The sequence below is a fragment of the Gouania willdenowi genome, chromosome 17 (genome assembly GCF_900634775.1).
Source record: "Gouania willdenowi chromosome 17, fGouWil2.1, whole genome shotgun sequence".
NCBI classification, from domain to species: Eukaryota; Metazoa; Chordata; class Actinopteri; order Blenniiformes; family Gobiesocidae; genus Gouania; species Gouania willdenowi.
In genome coordinates this window covers 5,112,389-5,138,717 of record NC_041060.1, presented here as the reverse complement: position 1 = coordinate 5,138,717, position 26,329 = coordinate 5,112,389, and the positions used below count along the sequence as shown (strand labels likewise).

General features: G+C 39.7%; 2 protein-coding genes across 3 annotated transcripts; one reads left to right on the top strand and one right to left on the bottom strand.

The window, feature by feature from the left end:
- Positions 1 to 568: 568 nt before the first annotated feature.
- Positions 569 to 19,014, bottom strand: LOC114479239 (ADAMTS-like protein 2). Of its 2 annotated transcripts, none has more exons than XM_028472807.1 (20): positions 18,864 to 19,014; positions 15,091 to 15,355; positions 12,887 to 12,990; positions 11,060 to 11,138; positions 10,849 to 10,951; positions 9,861 to 10,006; positions 9,570 to 9,693; positions 9,349 to 9,429; positions 8,024 to 8,199; positions 7,522 to 7,876; positions 6,637 to 6,696; positions 5,811 to 5,979; positions 5,216 to 5,316; positions 4,866 to 4,992; positions 4,504 to 4,717; positions 4,232 to 4,387; positions 3,992 to 4,162; positions 2,835 to 3,011; positions 2,592 to 2,745; positions 569 to 1,143 (listed from the first exon to the last, which is right to left on the bottom strand). In XM_028472807.1, exons 2-20 carry the CDS (start codon positions 15,184 to 15,186, stop codon positions 1,016 to 1,018), a joined length of 2,721 nt encoding a protein of 906 aa, XP_028328608.1. In that variant the 5' UTR covers positions 15,187 to 15,355; positions 18,864 to 19,014; the 3' UTR covers positions 569 to 1,015. The 2 variants fall into 2 exon arrangements, with proteins under 2 accessions (XP_028328608.1, XP_028328609.1); XM_028472808.1 differs by having other exon boundaries at positions 11,060 to 11,135.
- Positions 16,512 to 25,284, top strand: rnf2 (ring finger protein 2). Its single transcript, XM_028472809.1, has 9 exons — positions 16,512 to 16,613; positions 20,067 to 20,163; positions 20,248 to 20,408; positions 21,402 to 21,484; positions 21,647 to 21,779; positions 21,846 to 21,945; positions 23,271 to 23,443; positions 24,830 to 25,019; positions 25,095 to 25,284. The coding sequence occupies exons 2-9, from the start codon at positions 20,077 to 20,079 to the stop codon at positions 25,194 to 25,196; spliced, it is 1,029 nt and encodes a 342-aa protein (XP_028328610.1). The 5' UTR covers positions 16,512 to 16,613; positions 20,067 to 20,076; the 3' UTR covers positions 25,197 to 25,284.
- The last annotated feature ends 1,045 nt before the right edge of the window (positions 25,285 to 26,329 follow it).

Below are 26,329 nucleotides of genomic sequence, written 5' to 3'. Positions count from 1 at the left end.
TATTTTTTGTAATCATGTTTTGTGTGGTTTTGGAGACATTTTGTTTCTTCTTTTTTTTTTTTTTTTTAGCAGTTTTCTGTTTTATGTCGTCGTTTTGTGTGCTTCGGTTACCATTTTGTTTTCATAGTGTGTAATTCGACAGTACATTTGGGGGGTTTCTACTGTTTTGTGTTTTTGTGTGTGGTCATTTATGTGTTTGTATCATGTTTTGTGTGGTTTTGGAATCATTTTGTGCTTTTTTGATTATCATTTTGTTTATTCCTATTGTCATTTGTGTGTATTTCAGAGTCATTTGTTTGGGGTTAGGATGTGTTCAGTGTTCAACATTACTTAATATGTATGAAGATGTTTTATCTTTACATTTGTTGCGTGATATTTGTGCTTAGTTTAGATTTTGTCAAACTAATTGACAGCATGTGTTTTTGAAAAAAAAAAAAGCACATGTAATCTTATGATTAATGACCTCTGTATTTATTTAGCCATCAAAGAATACTAATTCAGTGTTAAAAACTAGAGCTTTTATTGTGTTTGATACATTATATAACCAATATACATCAGGTTTGTCCCACTCGTTGGAAGCCTGTTGGGAAAAGTCGGAGCAAACACGTCGGCAACAAAAATATAAATGGATAAATATACAAACACGCGGGACCAGAGAGGACGTCTGTGAGAAGCTAATCAGTGCAACAAATCACACATTCTTTGACAATCTTTGGCGTTTTCATCAAAGTATCCTTAAATCCTTCTTATTGAATCATCTTTGTCATTCCTTTAGTAAAATGATGTAGTTGAGTATTCCTCATTGCTCTCACACAGTTCTGATCGCATGACGTGTTGAACACAAAGAGAGAAACTGAACAAAAGTGAAAACAACTCTTTCTCAGTCTGCTGAAGGTTGGTTGAAGCCTTCAGGGTGACGTAGGAGTTTGGAGGTGGTGGCGGTTAGCAGCAGGGTTCAGTGGAGCACCAGTGGACCGAGGATACTTTGGGTTTGGAGCGGCTCAGGGGTCAGGGGTCAGGGCTTTGGAGTCCTGCAGGACTGGCAGCAGGCCTTCCTGTAGTACCAGTGAGAGCACAGCTTCACCTTCAGCACTAGCGCACAGTTAGCTGTCGGCTTGTCCATGCATGAGTCGTCCACGGAGACTGAAGCACGCACACGCACACGCACACGCACACACACACACACACACACACACACACACACACACACACACACACACACACAGGAGAAGTAAACAGAAGCAGGTTTTAGTGGATCTCAGGTTCGTAGCCTGGCAATAAGCCACACCCACTTCCTTACTTTTTGTTAGAAAGTGGGTGTGGTAATGCTGCCGTTTCTGCTCACTTCTTCAGTTCGAAAAAAACCGAGCCAATTAGAGCCGTACAGAAAGAACGTCATATCTAAACAAACATGCAGTGATGCGCAGTCAGGGTAGGCAGGGTAGGCAGTTCCTACCCAAGGGTGAATTGAAGTGAATGAAATATTCATTTTGATTATTTGTTTTACTCACAATTTATTTTTCAATTTCCAATAGCCTACAGTACCTATAAGTTTGAAAGTGTCAGCATTTTGTGCTTTTCATAGCCCTGATGACTCAATACCGCTATCTCCTGGTACTCACTCCTGTGCCCTATTATGGTGAAGGCCACACCCTCTCCCAAAAGCACACTGCTGCTCCGCCTTTACCCCTCATACCAGTGTATGGATGTGTTTGTGCATGCGCAGTCAGTTCCCCAATATGAAAACCATTTACTTAAAAAAGCAGATTGCCACGCTTCCTTTGGAAGTAACCGTGCTATGCTAAATGCTATTCTTAGTTCAGAGTGCATTAGTGAATTGATACAGCACTGCCGCTGCTACGTTCTCTAGCTAGTTGGCGGAAAAACCCTACAGGCAGGATGATAGCGCGAGAGATGATACTGTAAATTAATTTTCACAACTTTCTTTTGAGGAAAAATGACAGCTTTTAAAAGAAGGGAGACCAACACCTGAGCTACCAGACCTTCAGCAAACGAAAGGTCAGAAAATGATTCATACTTTCCACAGTGAATAGACAGCTCCACCACAAACAATCACATGAACAGCGAATAAATAAATAACCATGTCACATTTGGAGTGTGGATCAGGCCTTATCTTCTCGTCCGACCATACAGTGAAAACCTAGTTTTTTCCTCATAGAAATGACATATTTATGTTTGTTTTAGTGGTAAACACTAAAGAGAGAAAACGTGCACCTAACCAAACCTCTACTATCATATATGATCTTTGAGTGAATAAAATTCACTCACTAATAGGGAACGTGAGCTGGGTTTAGAATGTAGTGAGACAGGTTAGTTTTACCCTACTGATGATGTGTTGTTGCAATAGTAAAGTTATTCATTTATATATACTTAATAGAAATTTTCCATTCATTACATGTGATTTTAAGCAAGAAATACTATCTTGGGATATTTTTTGTTATCAGGACATAAATCTACCTATATTGTGATATAAAATGTTCTCCATATCGCCCAGTACTATGTAGGTTGATGTAGTTCTGGTTCTGATCTATGAGCTGATGTCCCTGTAGGAGGTTCTGGTTCTGGTCTACCTGGGGACTCTGTGGGACAGCTCTGGATCTCACAGCTCTGTCGAGCGTCCGGCCTCAGCGCTGAGTCACAGCTCTGTCCTCGGGTCACCAGGTCCTCTCCCTGGTAGCACTTCACCTCCCGGACCTGGACTCCGTTACCGCAGGTTTTACTGCACTGGGGGATTCAGTCCACAAGGATCAAAGCTCCAAACCTTGTCTGGGACCAGGACGTGTTGTCAGGTGTGTTTGTGCAGAGATTGATACCTGGGACCAGGACGTGGTGAACCACTTTGAACAAGGTCTCTGGAAGCAGGACGACGCCCCCTCTGGTTTGCTGATGGGATCACAGCTGCTCTCTGGGAATTCTTTGAAGACGCCTCCTTCCAGCCCGGCGCACACGACCTGACGTAGCCTCACACCGCGGCCACACGTGGCGTTACACTAAAACACACACACACACACAATAAATGAGTCTGAGAACATACTTGATGGTTGGAGGCCATACCTGTCAAGTTTTGGATTTAAAAATATAGTACATTTTCTGGTGCCCGCTACCGCAACCAAGTTCCAGTATCCCATATGTTTTAACAAAAATCTAAAACACCCACTTGTCAACCACTTACTAAATACAATAGGTGATTAGAATGTGGTAGACCTACCTTTGTTGACTAGGGCTGGGCGATATGGACCAAAACTCATATCTTAATATTTCTTCTCAAAATGGTTAAATCTCAATAATTTTATTTCAAATGAAGTCTGACCAGAAAGACAATTCTTGGTTAAATTTGCTGATGCAAAATGCTACACAGGCACATTTAAACAAGACTTTTAGCTTTTTCACCTGTAAGGGACAGCACGTGTGAGTGAGTTCTGTAGTGTGGCTTCTTATGGAGAAGGTCTGGGTTAGGACACACTTAGAAATCCATGTTGTTTTGAGAAGTAAAAGCAGCGACTCCTAAAATGAGTATTTTTATACAAAATAAGCTATAATATATATATATATATATATATATACCTATCCATCTCGCTTCTTAGTTATTTCCGTGTTTGTTCCTGCTGTCGGCACTAATCTAATCTAATTTCGCAAGAACTGCCACCCAGGCCACTTCAGGAAGCAGTTTTCACGAGGCTAGTGACATGAATGTTTTTATTTATCTTTTAATTTTTACTATATTTTAATACGGGATATTTACGGAAAAATGCTAAAAATCGACGATGGCGGGAAAGAAGGGTAAAATATGGAAGTTTCTCGGCCAAAACGGGATGCTTGACAGGTATGTTGGAGGGACGCTGTGTTTGGCTGAAAGTATGATAAACGCTCCCTGTCTGAGGTTTTTTCAGTGGTGGAGCCTCAGGAGAGCAGACAAAGAGCCACGTGTGACCCCAGAGCCGCAGGGTAGACATCCCAGGGCTTTACTCACCTGTTGCCATTCCTGCTCCACCCAGTGGGGGGCGCAGTCTCTGTCCCCACAGGGATGGATGGCCAGCGGACGCAGCGATTGGTCGCACTGCTCCTCTGACATCACCAACCCGCTGGACGAGCGGCAAGTGAGCGCTCGCACCATCCTCCCCTCGCCGCACGCGCCCGAACACTGCAGGAGGGTCACAGTTCCCATCAGAGGCCACACACACACACACACACATATAACCAATCAACTCACAGGACCCCAGTCAGAGACCGCCCATCTACGGTCACAGGATGGGCCTTCACATTCCTGGCTCCCTATTGGCTGAGAGGTAGCGTTGCACAGTTTGGTTTCCATGGAGCATCGAACCTCTCGAGTCCGGAAACCTCGAGACCCACAGCGGGCGGAGCACTGAAACACACACATACACATACACACACACACACACACACACACACACACACACACACACACTGTCAGTAACATTTCACAACACACACAATCCATAAGCCCCGCCCTCTTCTTACCTCTGACCAATCCGATACCTCCCACTGAGGCCCACAGCTCTGACCGTGGCAGGCCTTCCTATTGGCCGGTTTGTGGAGGTCATGTGACAGGCACAGCGAGTCGTAGACGGACGAGTCCAGGCCAGGGGACAACATCTTCCAACAGCGCACCGTACGGAACTGAACGCCTTCACCACATGTTCTAGAACACTCACTCCACCCACTGGTCTCCCACCTATACACGACATGTTATAGATTATATCATAATATATGATATTATATTAATATAACTGTATGTCATTATTTATTTTGTTTTACATTTTCAGTATTTATTTCTGTGTGTGTGTGTGTGCGTGCGTGCGAGCGTGTGTGCGCGTGTGTACCGTGGAGGACAGTCCTTCCCACTACAGAACTCATGTGTAGGTTCTGGTCGTGTCACAGAGTCACAGTAATCATCTCCTACTTCAGTTCCATCGTATCGAACACACAGAGCAAAGCTGCTGGAGATTCCTGTGGATTCACAGAGCACACACTCACCGTGTACGCTCACCGTGCACGCTCACCGTGCACGATGGGATCCACCAATGTAATAAAATCCTTTAATTATCCAGTTGGACCATAGAACATAGCTCCTCCCCCTTTACCCTTTGACCCCACTCAGCCAGCACCGCTACGTGCTAAGCTAACCCAATCATAATGTGTAACAGTAGCCACTGTAGTGTGTGTGTGTTACCTGTGGTGCAGGTGGAGCTGCAGGGAGCGTAGGCAGAAACCTTCCATCGGTACATGTCAGCCACGCTGATGTCAGGCTCCTCCTCCACGTCAAAGTCATTACTGTTGTAGCACATTATTACTTTATTAGAATTAAATAAATATCACAGGTCACAAGATCAAGCATCCATGTCAGCATTTACATTTTAACCAGTTTGAGCGTTAAGATTCAGATTTTGGTTTTGTGTGTGTTTCTCTCATTTTGTGGTTTTTTTGTTATTGTTGGTGGTTTGTGAGTTTTTGATCTAATTTTGAGTATTTTTCTCTCATTTTGATTGTTTTTGTTGTCATTTTTGATCTTTTGTTTTCATTTTATGTTTTTCTGTTAGTTATATGTTTTTTGTAGTCATCTTGTGAATTTGATATAGCTCTTCTTCTTTTTCACTCCTTAAAGTTATGAAGTGCTGACTCCTGTTGGAAAGAAACTTTCTCAGCGTAACACACAGTCCTAACACTGTACACTATGTTTTTCTGTTGGTTATATGCTTTTTTTGTAGTCATTTTATGTTTAGTCATATTGGAGTATTTACTTATTTGCGTGCGTGCGTGTGTCTTACCTCTCAGTGATGGCTGCTTGGACTCCTGCTGTGTGTGTGTCAGTGTGTGTGTGTGTGTGCAGGTTGGTGAGTGTGTGTGACAGCGTCTGGTTCTCTGTTTTATCTTCAGGTTCTGGCAGCAGGTCGAGGTCGTCCAGAGACGCAGCAGCTGATTGGACGCTGGGACCACCTGTTGAGATTGGTCAGTTACTTCTTAATTTATTTACTTACTCTATTACATGTTTACGATATCACTTACTCTATTACTTAATTACCTTTTCTATTACTCTATTACATTATTACTTATATACTGTAATCCATTACTCTATCACTGACTTGCTCTCATTTACTTGCTCTATTACTCACTTTGGTACTTATTGGCTATTACTCTATAACTTTCTTTATTACCTAATTTGTCACTGTTTATTATTTACTTACTCTTTTATTTATTTTTATGACTTAGTTTTTTTCCTTACACCATTACTGTATTACTTACTTATTCACTCTATTACTTAGGTAACATATTACTCTTACTTACTTTGTTACTTATTTACTCTATTCTAATACTTATTTAGTCTTTTACTTACGTAACATATTGCTCTTACTTACTTTGTTATTTATTTACAATAATACTTACTTTTTCACTCTATTACTTACGTAATATATTGCTCTTACTTACCGTTACTTACTTACTCTGATACTTAATTATTTACTCTAATACTTACATAATATATTAAACTTACTCTGTTACTTATTTACTGTAATATATATGATTATTTTCTGTATTAATTTCTCTATTACTTACTTGATTACTAATTTACTCAGTTACTTGGTGATACTCAGTTACCTGAGTACAGCAGAGCGTTGTCCGTCTCTGAGGGCTCGTCTATCAGGTTGGACGAACTCCCTTCATTAGTGAAGGAAGACAAACGGAGACGATGAGACAAACACTGGAAACGTCTTTACACTGGAGGAAAACAAAGGTTATGGACTGGAAACATACGTGACTTTACTTCAATAAACCATACGAGTCACAAGTTTATAAGGCAAGACTTCACAGACTCTACAAGACCAAATAAGACCTTGACCTCACAAGACCACACAAGACTTTGTAAGTAAACATTTTAGAAGACCTGATGAGAAAATAGGTCACAGATAACAAGACCTCACGTACAGAGCCCTTGAGTACCAAGACCTCACGTACCAAGACCTCACGTACCAAGACCTCACGTACCAAGACCTCACGTACCAAGACCTCACGTAACAAGACCTCACGTAACAAGACCTCACGTACCAAGACCTCACGTACCAAGACCTCACGTAACAAGACCTCACGTAACAAGACCTCACGTAACAAGACCTCACGTACCAAGACCTCACGTACCAAGACCTCACGTAACAAGACCTCATAACAAGAACTCAAGGAACAGTATTTCACAGGACCTCACATATCAAGACCTCACGTAACAAGATCTCATATACTGAGTTTTTTAGGTCCAAGATCTCACGTACAGAGTCCTTGAGTACCAAGACCTCACACACCAAGACCTCACGTATCAAGACCTCATGCAACAAGAACTCAAGTATCAAGACTTCACAACATCTCACGTACCAAGACCTCGCATACCAAGACCTCAAGAACCAAGACCTCACAACCAAGACTTTACAATATAAATGTAAAATAAGACGTAACAAGAGCTTCTGAGACCAGAACGGGAAGTGAGGGACTCACTGTATCCTGGTGGGGCAAGGGGTCCAGGTTCCTCCACATCATTATGGCTGAGCACGTGACTGATAATATCAGCAGGTCTGTAGACCAAAAGGCCTGCTGGAGGTAGAGGTGGTGATGGACTGGGAGTCTCCCACACTGGCTCCTCCTCCTCTACTTCTTCTTCTTTCTCTGTGTGGTGGTCGTAGTCATGGTCGGATCCCACCGAATCACCTCGACTCCCTCCGCCGTCCTTGTTTACCTCATTGAAGGTCAGGTTGGGATGAGTGTGGGCGGAGCTTATGGTGATGTCATGAGTCGTGAGAGGGACGGTGTACTCGTAGGTGATGTACGGCAGCTTTCCATTCAGGTTGTAGTACTGCAAACATGAGGAGCCCAAAATGTTTTTCTTATTATTTATAATCACACAGAAATCACATGTTTTTGGCCCCTCCCACAGTCTGATTGTTCCTTTCTCACATTAATGGCGCCTAGCTGAGCGTGCGTGTGTGTGTGTTTGCTCTACCATGACGTTGAGGCCCTGCAGTATTGGCCCCTGAGCGATGATGTATTCCAGACCGTCTGAGAACAAGTTACTGGGACGTCGGTATTTGAACACCGTTCCTGCCACGTGGAAATTCTGAGGGTTGTCGAACACGGTGTTTCCATTGAAGAAGAAATTACCGGCTTCATCCGACAGGGCTGGGAAATGAAGATGAGATGAAGGAACAACAATCAGACTCACAATGGGAAATAAAGACAAGATGAAGGAACAACAATTAAACTAGGAATGCTTTCACAGCCGGCACCAGAAAACACAGCTGACACACATTAGTGTTACAGTTCAACTAGTGATCATGTCATGTTGTGACTGCTTTCCGACACATTCACCACCTGCACAAGGCTACGTTCACACTGCAGGAAAATGTTACCCAAATCCGATCTCTTTGTCCATGTGTGACCTGTATCCGATCTGTTAAAGACAGTCCGAACAACACAATTCCGATTTTTTTCAAATCTGACCCAAGTCACTTTCATATGTGGTCCTAAATCTGATATGTATCTGATTTATTGCAATGCAACTGCAGTCTGGACGGCTATTTAGAATAATGACCTATCAGCATTAACCAGGGGCGGACTGGGGGGGGATGGCCCGGGAGTCATTGACAGACCGCTTCATACGCGGTGTGGGGAACCAGCCAGCCAGCCGGAAACACAAGTTTCATGTCCCTTAATGGAAAAAATGACTGTATCTGATGTTGCCTTGGACCATAATCATATAGTAATCATTAACATGAACCCTTAAGTAGCCTACAATAGGGCAACCGTGGCTATGGTGGTAGGGGTCGTATTCTAATCAAGGGTCGATCCCAGTCTATACCTGAGTGTCTTGTCCGAAGTGTCCTTGGGCAAGACACTATTACTTTACGATGGCGGGAAAGAGGGGAAAAATACGGGAGTCTCCCGGCCAAAACGGGATACTTGACAGGTATGTTTATTCCCCATTTCTTTTTCTCTTTCTCATGGCCCAGCCCATTCTCGTGTCCCTGTATGCCAGTACGCCCTTGGTATTAACACAGAAAAGGAAATTGTTATTGTTTTGAGTGTTTTTGCAATCATTTTGTGTATTTTGTTGTCATTTTTTAACCTTTCAGTTAATTTGGGTGTTGTCATTTTATTGATTTCTGTATATTTTTGTTGTCCTTCTATGTATTTTTCTGTCATTTTCTAGATTCCTGTCATTTTTGTGTATTTTAAGTCGTCTGGTCTGTTTTTTTTAGTTAATTTTAGAGTGAGCGCCACCTGTTGGCCACGCCCACATCTGATCTAAACGTAGATTCAACTTCTCACCCAGTATGTTCTCCGTCTTGTGTCTCTCGATAATCTGGATGTCGGAGGATCCAGGTGGGATGTTAGTGATGAAAGCGTAACCTGATGACATAACATTTAATAAGCAACAGCCTCTTATTGACGACACTGTGATATCATTTAATGTTTTCATTCTAATCCTGACTCGTCTAATCCCATCAGAGGCTGATTCATGTCTTCATGTGTGTTTGAGTGTGTGTTACCTAACTGTGTGAGTGCCGTCCTGTATGCTCCGCTCACGCGTTGGCACGACGTCCCTTTGCCTCCACACACCCCACATCTGTCCACCGTTTTACTGCTGTACAGCTGCCCGTCGCATCCTACAGGCTACACACACACACACACACACACACACACACACACACACACACACACACACACACACACACACACACACACACACACACACACACACACACACACACACACACACACACAGTTTAATGGACAGTAGTTTTTCTTTCTGGCACGTTTAATAAAAAGCATAGTTGAACCTGACACGCCCCCTCGATGCAGACCCCTCTGTGTTTGGCGTCCCTACAGGAAGTCCCGTCTCCAGCAGGAACCAGAAGCTGCCGTTCGCCGCTCAGCGATGTGCACTGCAGGTCACACGGCTTGTTGGAGATGCTGATGTAATCCGCTGCACACAAGCACACGGCGTCACAACAGGTTAGCATCGGTTCTTTAGTCTGAACACGTTAGCGTTGGTTTAGTGTCGACAAAGCAAACGCACAAAATGATGACGAAATCACACAAAACGATATGGGAAAAAACATATGAAATTACAGAAAAATGGCAACAACAAAACAAAACACAAAACCACAACAATTATACTCACAATTAGGAAAAAAACACACAAAATTACAACAAATATGACTCCAAATTCACAAGACAACAAAAATGGACAAAACAAGAGAAAGCTATACAAATTAAGACAAAAAATTACCAAAAAAAGACAAAATGATAATAATACACAAAATGTGAGAAAAATTAACACAATGACAATAAAAATCACAAAACAATAATACGCAACAGTAAAACACAAAATGAGAGACAATATGTATGAAAACAAAAATTCCAAAACGACCAGTAAAGTATACCAAAGTTTCCCCTAAAATAAACAAAATACACAAAATAATGCCCAAAACATACACAATTACAGAAAAATACACAAAGGACTAACAAAAATACACGAAATGATTCCAAAAACACAAAAAATGACAAGTATGACTCCAAATTCACAAAACAACAAAAACAGGCAAAAAAAATAAACAAAATGAGGGAATGCTATACAAAAGTATCACCAAAAAAGAGAAAAAAACACAGAAAATGTTCAAAAAATTTGTAAAATGATAAAAATCACAAAACAAAAAAATCACAAAGCAAAAATATGCAGCAGTAAAAACAAAATGAGAAAAAAATGCATAAAGTGATAGCAAAAATACACAAATTAACACGCACACACAGACAGATGTGTGTTACCTGGATAAAGAGGAATCCAGCTGTAATATCTTCTCCCAAAAGCTTTGGAGTTGAACTGGGAGCACTGGTGCTGTTTAAAACTGATGCTCGTGCTGGGACAAGGCTGGAAAATGTTTTATTTACACATTAATTACAGAAAAACAGAAGAGAACTTAGTAAATGAACAACAAACTAAACTGTAAACTGGATGATTCCCAGTTTGGGATCCTACCTGGTTGGCACAGAGCTGGTAGTGTTTGGGAGACCCCACACAGTATGAATTGTTTACGTTCTGGGTGCTGGATAATCTGCTAACAGGAACACAGGATTAATTATGATGATGTTACATATTTGACCAGTAAGACCATTGCGATTTACCACTAATTACCACTAATTCAGCAGATAAAGATGATCAAAATAAATTAATAAACTAAGTCGTGTGTTTTCTAATATTATTATTAGTGGTTGATTCACAGCTGCGTCGCACAAACACTCGACTCCCACCGAGCGCCACAGGAATGTTTCCCTCCGCTCCGTCTTCACTTTATGGACTGTTTGTGGATTCATGACAGAAGTCGTGTAAACATCAATGTACTTATTAGTAGAACTATGTCTAACAAAACACATTATTATGCACCATATTAATTCAATATTATTTTACAAATGGGAGTACTTTACAGTTTTAGAGCCTGTGTTTCTCCATCTTGAAATCATGTGATTGATGATGTCAAACGGCCCCACTGCCTGTAAACATTACATTGTTTTTTATTGGAGTGAAGCATTCATTTTTACATCATTTAGCAGCTTTTTAGATCATTTAGCAGCTTTTTAGATCATTTAGCAGCTTTTTAAATCATTTAGCAGCTGTTACAGTCACAATAACAACTTGTGCTGCTTTTGGTTGCTCTAAAAAAAACAGGAAAAGTTAAGGATGTCAATGTAAAACTCTGATAAATCAGTTTTGACTTAAAACAATTATACGACCGCAGGGGGCGACAGTTTCAACTCAGAGGTTTGATAGTAGACAATGAAGCAGAGGAAAGCAGAGCTCTCTTAAGGGACCTTTACTCTCCCTTGAACAGTGCGCTGACACGCTCTGGTGGCAGAAGTTGGAGAGTAAATCACAGACTGTTGAAGGACTCTCACCCAAAAGTCCTTCTATCCTCAGGGTTTGTGTGTCTTCAACAGTCTGTGATTTACTCGCTAACTTCAGCCACCAGAGCGTGTCAGCGCACTGTTTAAGGGAGAATAAAAGTCCCTTAGGAGACCTTTTTTTCTCTACTTCATTAGCAGGGTTTCCATTATCCTTGGAAATGTACAAAATCTATACAACGTAATAAAAACGTAATGGAATCATCTGAATTTAGAAAAAACACTCAAATGTCGCTAAAAAGTTTTTACGCTTTCTTGAGGAGGTATTTCAGAGGTTTCGATTTTGAAATGTATCGTTAAAGCGCTATAGAAACACTTTCAGCAAATACACGTCAGAACGTGACGTACCTGGTCACATGACCACTTTTCTCTGAGAAAACATGGCGCGGTACGTGTGGACAGAAGAGGCAACCCAGATATTTCTTAGCATTAGACTTAAAAATGTTACTTTTTTTATATACTTTTGTAGTAAATTAAAGAGGTTTACATCGACATATTTAACTTTTCCTGTTTTTTCAGATCAACCAAAAGCAGCACAGGTTGTCATTGTGACTGAAAAAGCTGCTAAATGATCTAAAAAGCTGCTCAATTATCTAAAAATCAGGCTGAAACCTTCACTCCAATAGAAAACCATGGGATGTTTACAGGCAGTGGGGCCGTGTGACATCATCAACCACGTGATTTCAAGATGGAGAAACACAGGCTCTAAAACTGTAACGTAGTCCAATTTTTAAAAGGCTATTAAATGAATATGGTGCATAATAATGTGTTTTGTTAGACATAGATCTACTAATAAGGACATTTAGAAGATTTCAGACCAAACTTGTACAAACAGTGAAAGGTAACTTTAAAGCTTCATTCACCCTGATTGAGTCATGAGTTTAGCAGAGAACAGTGTGTGTGTTACCTTTGTATGAGGCAGTGTCTCTCCTGACTGTGAACGCCTCCTCCACAGCTCCTGGAGCACGACGACCAACTGGACCATTCCCCCCACCACTGGAAGGTCTCCTCCTGAACCCACACAGTCAGCATTTATCTTATAATGAAGAAAACAATCTAATAAAGGGTTAAGATAGCATAAAAACATATTAAGATTAAGTTACCGAGGGCTGTCAAACTCATTTAATTACAGTGGCCAAATGTGGGGGAGATTTTAGATGAAAAAAGAGGAAAATTCTAAATATTGCGCCCTACAGTTCATACAACTAATCAATCAATATCCTTTATTTAACCAGGTAAAAAACTCATTGAGGTTTAAAAACCTCTTTTACAAGAGTGACCTGGTCAAGACGGCAGCACCAAAAAAAAAAAAAACAGAACGGTTACAGCAAACACACACACACACACACACAAAACACAAATAAAATGTGATCACACAATATTGGAAAGTAAGAGTGAGGTATATGTATTTAGATAGCGCAGCTACATGATCTGACTGAGCTTATTTGTCTTTTTTGTATAATTGTCTTGAATTCCCCCAGCGTTACAAGATGTGTCAATTTCAAGTCTTTCTTCACATTATTCCAGGAAGACCAGGCAGAAAATGTAAAGGGCCTTTTTGCCCAGTTCTGTTCTTCCATGTATAAATGTATGTTAGATGCCAACATTATCCAATTGTCCAATCAATAAGAGACAGATATCCCTTACTGCAGGATCTACACTTTAATTTTATTGATTTTGTGACAAATGTTTGTAAAATAATTTCGGAATTTTGTGTGATTGTAAGAAATTTCAGGATTTTTAAAAAAATGTAGAGGTCTTAATAAAACTGACCTCCATCATATGATATAAGCATGAGAAAACTGTTAGCGCTGCAAATATTGAGTTTCTTCAAATTTGTGTATTTGGGGGGGGAAAATCAATTTCAACATTGTTTTGCAGTTTGCACTTCCACGTATAAGTACAATATCCACGCACTAAATCACAGATAGACAGGAGGTTCACTTTTATATTATAATTGTAATTTGAAAAGTAGGAACAATTGTAATTAGTTTAAACTGGCAAATAATGGGTATGAAATCATGAATGTGGTTAAATTGGCCAAAATAATCATGAAATATGGTGAAAAGAGGTTAAAAGTGACAATAATGGGTCAACATATGTGACATTAGTTGGAAAAGTAGTGGAAAGGGTTTATAAGTGCTGAAAAAGTCTTGAAAGTGGAAAAACTGTGCAGAAAAGACATTGAAACATGATGGAGAAGTGTCAGAAATAGCAGTAATGTAGCAAAAATGCATTAAAAGGAGCAAAAATATGGCAAGAAAAAGTGATGAAAATAAGTTCAAATATGGAAAGTTTGGTGTAGTTGCAGAAAAATGGCAAAAATTGCCTGAAATTGTTCAAAAAAATATACTTGAAGGCATCTGGCAAACCCCTTCTAGTATCTCGCGACCCCAAATGGGGTCCCGACCCTAAGGTTGAGAACTCCTGCTTTAAAGGGCCAGAGTTGGCCCCCGGGCCATAAGTTTGACAAAGGAAAACACTAAATAAGAAGAAAAAAAAAGAGAAAAAAGGAATAAGAAGATTTTCTTGGATTAAATAAGACTCTAATAGAGGATTGTTGAAGATAAGACTGTGTGTGTGTGTGTGTGTGTGTGTGTGTGTGTGTGTGTGTGTGTGTGTGTGTGTGTGTGTGTGTGTGTGTGTGTGTGTGTGTGTGTGTGTGTGTGTGTGTGTGTGTGTGTGTGTGCGTGTGTGTGTGTGTGTGTGTGTGTCTAATGTTGTGGATCCTTGTGTTTCTCGTCTCCCGGCGGGGGGGGGGCCGTGACTTCCCCGCATTTGGAAGCACTTATCCCGCTTCGATCAGAGAGGGCTCGGTGTGGGACAGAGAACGGTTCGGTTCTGCTCGGTTAGTGTGTCTCAGCTAAAAAAGTAGACCGACAAAGTCCCGGAGAGGAGCGGGACAGAGGGACGGAGGAGGAGCTCAGCTCAAAAAAAAAAAAAAAAAAACTCTCCGACGTGCTTTAAAGTGTGATTATAAAGATAATGTGAGAGGTTAAAGTGACTTTAGTGAGGTGTGACGTCATAAATAAGGTGACTTTAATGTGTGATGAAGCTCCTATCACTCACTCACTCACTCATCCTCGGTGGGAATGAAAGTCCGTTATTTACCTCAGCGGAGCGGCTCGCGCTCACCGGGAGCACCGGAAGCTGCAGCAGCAGCAGGAAGTAGCACACCGGGACAGCCAGGCATCCATGAGCCGACATGCTTCATTCATGTCCCGCACCGACCAGCACCGAGACACGCTTCTCTCTCCGCTCTCCGAGCTTCCTCCGACCCCCGGGCCTCCGAGCCTCTGAGCCCGGCCCTGATCCACCTCACTGCGCCCCCTACAGGACACTTCTTCTTCTTCCTTTTTCTTTCTTACGTTCCTTCCTAAAATATAAGGTAAAAAACACCCAAACACTGTTAAACTACATTATTGGTGCTGAAAATTAGCGAGGAAGTATTAAAATTATTCCTGTCTTAACACGTTTCCTCAAAGTAAGAATAATGATTGAACATAATCACTATAACATGATGAATGTGAACACTTTCTGTTGAATTTGGGCTGTGCAGGGAGTTTTATGCTCTACAGGTGAAGCTGGTGTGTATAGAAGTTTGTTCCCGCTACTAAAAAAAAAAAAAAAAAAAATCATAATGGAAAGTCATAATTATGAGATAGAAAGTCATACTTATGAGATAGAAAGTCATACTTATGAGATAGAAAGTCATAAACAAAAGTTGGAAAGAAACATAAGGAATTTTGCAATAGAGAAGTATTTATGAAATTCCACTATTTTCTACACTATGTACCATATGTTGAATTCTGAGAACTGAGTAAACGGCCAAAATATGTGTTTTGAATGAATTATTATTCAAAGTGTAATTAAGTTGGTGTCGGTAGACTGCAGCAAATGCTCAGTTTGTATCCCATAATTATGACTTTCTATCTCATAATTATTACTTTACTAACTAGTAATTATGACTTGGCGTGTTTTTTTTTTTTTTTGGAAACGAGCTTCCATAGGTGAGCTCATACTGAACTTGTGATGTAAATGTTTTAACACTGATGCTGTAAATCAAAGGTTAGGTCATTAGGTCATTTTTCGTTTTGTCATTTGCTGAATGTTGATGTGTGTTTATGAAGATTTGTATTTAACTGAAGTATGGTCAAAAAAAAGTTTGTTTTATCTCTTATTTCTTCTTATTCTTCCTTCCTTTTTCGTCTTCTTCCTTTTTCTTCCTACCTTTTCTTTCTTTCTTTTTCCTTCTTATTTCTTTCTTCTCCTTGTGGTCCTCAGCTCCCATTGGCATCATCATGATGAGCAGTTTGCATCACAGCAAATACCTTGTGTATTTGGAGTAGATTTGCGTTGCTTTTTTCTGTTTTTCTGTATCTTTTAATAGTCTCAATATTACATTACAATATAAAACATAATTTTATTTGAATGGTGGAACTGGCATGTATGTATAAACTTTTATTTTATTGGGAAATATATGTATAAACTATTATTTTGATGGTGAAACCGGTTTTTAGTTATTTTTAGCGTAACAACTTCATTTCCCAGCATGCAGCGCTTCGTGTTACGCCGCCATATTGCCTTCGTCTCGTCGCTTTGGCTTGAACGGCTCGATAATCGGTCCCAAAAATGTGAGTAAAAACCATTATTTTCTCAATAAATCTGCGATGTTTGTGTTCCTATTGAACATTTATGATCACACGGCAGCCCCTGTGTTGTTTTACAGTTGTGAAAGTGTTAGAAAAAGGCTGATAAAGGCACGTTTAGCAGCTCAGTTCTGCGGCTGTCGTCTGTTGTTTTTTTCTCTGTCACGGCAAAAAATACTGTCTCCGTTAACACATCTTTATACGATTTTATTTACTTTCATGTCAGAAAACTGAACACAATCTTGTGTGTGATTATATATGTTTTGTCTGTCCATATGCGTGTTTCCTGGTTTATTGTTTACGCTAAGGAACGTTAGCATCTGTGAAGCTAACTAGGCTGTTTTTGTTGCTTTTCCGCGGAGCAGAAAGCAGAGGAATAGAAAAATAAATGCACATTCCAGTGTTTATTCACTCCGAAGCAAGCTGTGATTGTGCTGTGGTATCTGAACAAACACATTACCTCTAGGTCAAAATAATGTCCTCAGTTTATGGATGGAGGCCCAAAAGTGGGTCGCGAACTCGTTTTTTTAAAATTTTTTTTTTATTTAAACAGCAGTTTTGCATTTTTTTTCCCATCCGGACATGTTTATGTTTATACCCACTTCTATTAGTGTCTAATGATAATTTAATACTTAATGTTTGTCAAATGACAACATTTTACTAAATAGTAACACGTTATTTATCGAATTTGTTTTATATAAAACTTTAATTTTTATCTTTTTTTGCAGATATTAAATCATTTTGACAATAATAGAATTGATATCATATCAATCCATAGACTAACAAAAGCATTGTTTTTACCATGCTAGCTTGTATTAAGTATTAAATCACTGATATGTATTTATCTTGACATGTTAGAGAGAACATTGTTTACTTTTTTATTATGGCAGTGGCTACGGGTACGTTAAACATATCCGTAGACTGCCACTCTATGGATACGCAGCGCCCCTCATTGGCCAGTTAAGGTCACGTGATAGGTGCACCACGTGACTTAAAGTGGCAACTCTATACCTATCCCTAACCCTAACTCTAACTTTATGCCTAACCCTAAAATGTTTATTTTTGACGGATATGTATTTTTAAAGGTGGAATTTGCCGTGTTAAATATGTTAAAATGAAAAAAAAAAAAAATTTGTCAAATGTGGGATTCAAACCTACGTTAGTGAAACACACTTTAGCGGTGAGTGCGGCGCCTTATGTAGATAAGCTCCGGAAATGTACCTATAGTCCTGGGGGCTATGGCTACGTTTAATGTACCTCCAGACACTTTCTTTTATTATTCAAGTTTAGACATCTTTTTGAACACTGTGATGGTCTTTTTGTAAGTTTTCCTAAGAAAATATTTAATATTTTAATAACTTTATTAATTTCAGCCCCATTTTAGACGAAAGGCCCTTTCAAAAAGGGAAAAAATAGAAAGCCATTTATTTGTATTTATTTATTTAAATTAAGTTCCTTTAATTCAATACAATTTAAAGACATTAAAAGTAGGCTGTTGCTATTGACTATATGGCTATGGCTATATGACCCGGACCTCAGACAAACATGACTATAGTTCCAGCACTTCCTGTGCACATGCGTCTGCATGCGCAGTAAGCCAAATGCCGGTAGTTCTGTAGCTAGGCCTGTCACAATAACAAATTTTGCTGGACAATAAATTCTCCCAGAAATTATTGCGGTAAAGGATAATATTGCCGTTTTGATACCATTTTTCAACTAATATATTTATAATGGTATAATAATGCAAGTACACCCTTTTAAAGGTAAATCAACTTTTATTTCTTAAGAATATTAAAAATTGGAATTGTATTATGAAAGAACACATTGTAAATGTCCAATATAAATAATCAAAACAAACAAAAACAATAACAAAAATGGACTGTCACGTCAGCTTCTGTTAACAAAAAATGCACTTGAATAAAAACCACACACAACTGAAACAATAAATAAAGTATAAAGTCTCTGAACTAAATTGCACTTCACTATATATTAAACTACACTGTCTGTGAGTGCGCACCATTTGGCACTGTCACGTTTATATTTTGTTTACTTCATCAACGCCCCAGTGATGGTGGACTGTCGGGAAGACGTTGACGGCCCCTCTGCCTCTTTGGTAGACTTTTTTTTCCCAGCTGGGAAAACTGTAACAGGTGGTTGTGTTTGAGGTGAAGGTGCAAGTTTGTCATGTTGCCACCTTTAGCATAAACAGCTTTGAGACAAATGCAACATAATTACCGGCTCATTTCTGTTCCGTGGTTCATCATCACTGCGGTCATTTAGCTTAAATCCAAAGTGTTCCCACACGTCAGCTGTTGCTTTCGGCTTAGAAATCAATTCCATTGTTGTTTATTCCTCTAAATCTTTCCATCTACTGCTCATGTGCCTCTCATGCTCCACTCTGTGGTGCGTCAGGTGCCCCGCCTCCCCACACAGAGACAGTGACTGGTAGGAGGGTTCACTCCTCATTACGCTAAGGAACCAAGAGGAGTCAGTGGAGATGGATGCAGTGAAGTTAACTCATTATCCAGTGTTTTTGGTAAATAAAAAGTTATCGAGCTCATTTTTAATTTTCTTGCAATTAATTCATTTATTGATTATCGCGACAGGCCTAGCTATAGTTCCGTCAGTTTTATTTTAGCCCTAACCCTATCCGTATCACTAACCCAGGAAATACCCTAAAATGTTTAATTTTTTTCATATGTGTATTTTTAAAGGTGGAATTTGCCGTGTTAAATATGTTTGAAATGAGAAAAAAAAAAAGTCTGAAGTGGGATTCTAACCCACATCAGTGGAAGGAAAAATCCTTGAGTCTAGCACCTTAGACCACTCGGCCATCCTAACAAGGTGGTAATACAGGCACATTACGCTTATGTAGAAAAGGTCCGGCAGTGACGGAACTGCGCACACATACAGAAAGTGACGGAACTAGGTTTGTCTGAGGTCTGGGTCCGGAACTACAGACACTTCATTAAAAGTAAAGTAGTTAGTGATGGTTCCTTGTCGACTATTGGATTTGCAGTTATTTAAAAGTTTTTTAATTGTTTGTTTGTGACCAAAAGTAATAAAATGCATGTTGTATTTATTTTAGAAAAATATTGAAAGCTTTTTCAATCACTTGAAGCCAAATTATGAGATCAGAAGTGGTTAATTGATGGTTTATTGTTTATTTGTGATTCTGAAGCATTGTACTAACCATGAATGAAACTAGGGCTGGGTTTCGCCAGGTACCTCGCTAAACCTAATTTGTGTAATAGGAAGGATAAAAAAATAAAAAAATAAAATATATATATATATTTTTTTTTCTAAATAAATAAATGAATATATAAATATTGATGTTTGGCACCAGTGAATTGATACGTATTGCTAGACGAAACATTGCGATATATATCGTATCGAGATATTGTCAGACTCCTAAATGAAACCTGGTGGTTATTCCAGTGTCGCTGTGATGACTCAGACGGTTCAGACCAATGGGGTCCAGCCCCTGAATAAGACATGGGAGCTGAGCATGTACGAGCTGCACAGAACTCCACAGGTGAGTGAGAGCTCCAGTCACAGCCTTCTCCTGACGATCATCCAAATATTGCTGATTCTGTGCGTGTTTTAAATCCTGGTTCAGGAGGCGATAACGGACGGATTGGAGATCGCCGTGTCGCCCCGCTCGCTGCACAGTGAGCTGATGTGTCCCATCTGTCTGGACATGCTGAAGAACACCATGACCACCAAAGAATGTCTGCACCGCTTCTGCGCTGATTGCATTATCACAGCTCTCAGATCTGGGTGAGTTTCAGGCCGTGGAAGCAGCTGCACATGATCACTAATGTATTGGAGTCTTGCCCAGATGATGTAGGAATGGTTCGATCCAATGTGTAGATGTTGTCTCCAACATGTGTGCAAAGACTGACAGAAACTAGGCCTGTGATGAAACACAAAAAACACACACATACGACTGGAAAATACACAAGACGACAACAAAAACACACAAATATTAGTGTAAATTTCACAAAAAACACTACTAAAACACAAATGATTGGAAATTACTCGAAGCGACAAGAAAAATGACTGGAAAATATACAAAACAACAACAAAAACACATAAAGGACTGGAACTAAACACAAAACGACTACAAAAACACATAAAACAACATCATAAAAATGACTGGAAATTACACAAAACAACAAAAAAATGACTGGAAAATATACAAAACGATAACAAAAATGCACAGATGACTGGAAATTACACAAAACAACAATAACGCACAAATTACTGGAAATTGCACTAAAGAACAAGAAAAATGACTGCAAATCATACAAAACGACAACAAAAACACACTGATGACTAGAAATTACACCAGACAACAGAAATGCACAAATGACTGGAAATAACACGAAGACAACAAAAACACAGAATTATTACTGGATAACACACAAAACGACAACACAAAAATGACTGGAAAATACACAAAACAATCAAAATTCACAGATGACTGGAAATTACACAAAACGACAACCGAAATACAAAAATATTACCGTAAAACAAAAATGACTGGAAAATACACAATATACGAACTAAAACGCACAAATTACTGGAAATGACACAAAACAACACAAATAACTGGAGAATGGACAAAAGAAAGTATCCAATCAAAACTACTTTAGTTGTAGATTTAGTCGACTCAAATCTTAAGAAATAGACTAAAAATGAAAAGGTCCTGATGACTAAACATTGACTAAAATAGAGAGAGGTAACACCGATGGAATGTTCTTTGTGCAGGAACAAAGAGTGTCCAACATGTCGTAAGAAGCTGGTGTCCAAGAGGTCGCTGCGTCCAGATCCAAATTTTGATGCTCTGATCAGTAAGAGAAACGCACACACACACACACACACACACACACACACACACACACACACACACACACACACACACACACACACACACACACACACACACACACACACACACACACACACACACGAGCTAGTAAAGGTGCGTGAACTCCTTCGTGTGTGGTTCCCAGGTAAGATCTACCCTAGTAGAGACGAGTACGAGGCACACCAGGAGAGAGTTTTAGCTCGAATCAGCAAACACAACAACCAACAAGCTCTGGCTCACAGCATAGAGGAGGGGCTGAAGATACAGGCTATCACCAGGTATGCACGCACGCACGCACACACACACACACGTCAGATAAACATGGAACTGTTGCTCCTCCTCAGACTGCAGCGCGGGAAGAGACACCCTGTGGAGAACGGCAGCGGAGCCGAGGACAACGGAGACTCTTCACACTGCAGCAACGCCTCAGTTCACAGCAACCAGGTCTCGCACACGCACACGCACGCACACACACACACACACACACACACACACACACACACACACACACACACACACACTTATTTATTATTAATGCTTATTTACTTAATTACTATAAAAACACTAAATTTCTCCCACAATGAGATAAAGTTATTATTATTAAAAGTAATGACAGTAATATTATTAGTTATATTTTTAATGCCATGGCTCAACTAAAGTCTTTAAGGAAGGCCAAAACACTGTAAGGAAATCTTAAAACTCTGATCCAGTTATCAAAAGCTAGTTCTCAGTGTTGTTTTTGTTGTTTTATAGAAGGAAACCAATGTTGAGGTGTCACTAAAGCAACAAAAAAATAGTTTCAAAGTCACTGACAGGTTTTTTCAGAAAAAGCATTTTTTCTCAGCTTTTTGCTCAGAAACTGGCGATTTATGTGAAACTACTTATATTTAACTGCTGATTACAGAAGAACGAAACCAGCTAGAAACAAAAAAAATGTTGTAATGAAAGTAGTGAGTTCATTCTTTCAGAATTTCAGATTGTCAGTACAAAATATTTTGTGGGTCTTTAAAGATCAGTCAAAATGTCCTAAAATGGCTGGCAGTGAATGAGTTCATATATTTTTAAAATATTGTGTGATATATATATGTATGTATACCCAAGAGTTTGAAGGTTCGGTTTTATGCTTTCTTTCACCCATCTCCATTTGTTCTAAGAACCCCAACAAGATGGTATTTGAGGTTTATTTTCCCAAACTCGCCTGTTTTTTGGAGGTTTAGCCTCTGAAAAGTTACTTCCTGAGCAACTCTAAAAACTGGCTAATTTGCGGCCTACTTATGGATATTCAGGAGTAGGCGTGTCTGTAGACACTGACTCCACACAACAGCTGATCACTAGCGACTGTCTTTCTTTCTTACATTGATGTGTGCACCGTGCGGCACACATAAATGTCCTTGATAGTGATGTGCCCCTGATTACACCATCTATCATTCACAAATACACCCCCTCATTTCCGCATACTGCTCTCTGTCGTCCTGTCACTGCGTAAAAGTTGGAAGCCGTTTAATTCCACAACCAAGTCCGTTGCTAGCACTGTGAGCCATGACTGTATTGTCTTATTTTCATAAATATTTCTCTGTATTCTTATTGTTTATGATCTTAGTTGTTCTTTTGTTCATATTTTTAAAAAAGTTTTATGAAATTTTCAATAATTTTCAAGGATATATCTAAAAGTTTAACATATACATTATACGTGAAAAACTTTTTAAAATATGTATTATTAGTATCGTCTTATTTTTATATGTAATTTATGACAACGGTTTGACATGCAGGAGGCGGGGCCAAGCATCAAGCGGACCAAGACGAGTGACGACAGTGGATTGGACATGGACAACACGGCTGAGAACGGGGGCGGAGACTCAGTGATTGACGGGGGGGCGAGTGAGATAGAGCTGGTTTTCAGACCCCACCCTACGCTGATGGACAAGGAGGAAGGACACAACAGGTACACACACACACACACACACTAGGGCTGGGCGATATGGACCAAAATTTATATCTAAAGATTTTGTTCCAAATAGGTGATATACTATATAAACTTAATAAAGTCTGAGCAGAAAGACAATTATGGGTTTATTTTGCTGATACAAAATGCCACAAAGACACAGTTATTAACAAAGAGCTGATCAATATGTGACACTTTCAACTTTTCAGCCCACGACCACCAAAATAAAGTTTCCAGAGAGCGGGGACCCCCACTGTAGCTGCAGGTGGTCAAACACGGACATGAACATTGAAGAACAGACAGGGCCTCTATAAGGGGGAATAAAGGGGATATCTTTATGGGGTCCATCCATAAAGTCAGCAAAATGATGGTTCATTGTTCTATGAATCTGTGATAACCACATTTATTTATTTATTTGAATAATACCCACTGTTATCATGGAAGCTTATTATAATTTGGGCTATAGTATATAGTCACTTTAAAGAAGGAAATCCTTGTTTTAATCAAAAATAAAATTGGTTAATAGTTGCAAATTAGAGTGGGCAAAAACGGACAGAAAAAATGGTAAAAAGGGTTCAAAGTGTCAATATTTGAACAATTAGTTTAAACTGGAAAATAATGGGCATGACAAATTGTGAATATGGTTAAATTAAAAATGAAATATGGTTAAAAGTGACAATAATGGATCAACATATGTGACATTAGGTGGAAAGGGTTTATAAGTGCTGAAAATGTCTTGAAAGTGGAAAAATGTGCGGAAAAGGCATTGAAATGTGATGGAGTAGTGTCAGAAATGGGAGTAATGTAGCAAAAAATATAATAAAAAAACAAAACAAAAATATGGCAAGAAAAAGTGATGAAAATATGTTAAGATGTGTTGAGTTTGGTGTAGTTGCAGAAAAAGGGTAAAAATTAGTAAAAATTGGCTCAAATTGTTCAAAAATATTCCTAGTATTTTGAAGGCATCTGGCGACCCCCTTCCAGTGTCTCGTGACCCCAAATGGGGTCCTGACCCAAAGGTTCAGAAGCCCTGCTCCAAGGGACAGCACGTGTGAGTGAGTTCTGTTTTTGTGGCTTGTTTAAAACAAGTATTTTGATACAAAATAGGCTATAAAATAGAAATACATTTTCATAGGCGTCATTGTCTATATCACTAAAGTTGAAAACTCAATATATCTTAAATCTCAATATATTGCCCTAACACACACACACACACACACACACACACACACACACACACACACACACACACACACACACACACACACACACACACACACACACACACACACACACACACACACACACACACACACACACACACACAGGCAAACTAACTTTGTCCTTTTTGTTCCTGTGTGTGTTTTAATACTGTGTGTGTGTCAGTGTGGAGTTTGTCCCGCGCTATATTAAGACGTCCGGTAACGCCACCGTGGACCACCTGTCCAAGTACCTGGCCGTGCGTCTGGCTCTGGAGGAGCTGAGGAGAAACGCTGAGGCCAGTCCCGTCAACGTGGAGGCTGCCTCTGAGAAGCAGTACACCATCTACATCCCCACTGCGGGAAACCAGTTCACCGTGAGCCAAAAACCTTCAGTGTGACGTAGTGCTAAGCTAACGCCGCTAAACTAACGACGCTTCTCCTCTCCACAGGTCCTCAACGGCTCCTTTTCTCTGGAGCTGGTCAGTGAGAAGTACTGGAAGGTCAACAAACCCATGGAGCTGTACTTTGCCCCCACTAAAGAACACAAGTAGACACACGCACACACACACACACACATGGACTACAACTGCACATAACATCACAAGGAATGAAAGAGAACCTGCGTTTTTTTTTTTTTTTTTTGAAATAAAAGTTGCTAAAGCGAAGCGTGGGAATCTGGACTGTGTGTGTGTGTGTGTGTTCTGTTTTCTCATTTCTGTGATCGTCCTTTTATAAATGTCTTTTTGTAACGTGTAAAGGAGTGTGTGTTTGAGTGTGTGTGCGAGGAAAGAAATGACACAAAGTTTCTCCAGCAGGCGGCGACACTTGCAGTTTGATTTCAGGAAAACGTGGACGATTTAAGGAGCGAAAGTCTCAAAAATCCACCTGAAGACGTTCATACGCGGTCGTCAGGGCTCCATTGTAACTTTTAACGACTCGTTGGGAGCAAAAGGTTCAGAAAATCAGGACTTTTGTTGCTGCAGAGATGTGTTGAAGGATATGGAACAAAGAAACTGTGACGCAGGAATATTATTTACAAAGAAAACTAAAGTTTAAAAAGTGAATGTCAGAACCTAAACCTCCAAACATCAAACATGAGACTTTTTCTCTGTATTTATAAATGATAAACTTGGTTGGAAACATGAAGTTTAGATTACATTTTACTGAAAGTTGGGAAAATGCCTCCAAATTTTCACAGTAAAAGCATGAAAAAGTTAGCGTGGAAACTTTCCAATCCAGTTGTTAGATTGGAATTCCTGCTATAATAAGTTTTAATAGTAAGGATTTGGTAATACAGAGGTGTTAAATGTGTTTATTTACATTTGTTTTAAACCCAGGAGTAGAGTTTATAATTTTATGGAGAAATTCTATTTTTTTCTTTTCCAAAATGTTCAGATTTTTGTTCCAGAAGTATCGTGTCCAACCACCTAGTCCTGTTATTCCACTTTAATCCACAGGGGGCGCAGTGGGTCACGTGTTTTCTTTTGGTGGTTTTTCAGGCCTTGTGTAGCGACAAAATCTGATTTTTAACAGTTTTAAAGTGATTTTAGCTCCTCTTGTAGAAGGTTTCCAGTTACATTTTTACTTGAATTGTCATGTTTTTAATTGAGAAATGGTCAGAAGTAGCGTCTTCAGACCACCAGGGGGTGTCAACGCAAGAAAAAGCTAAAAGAACAGAAGTGAA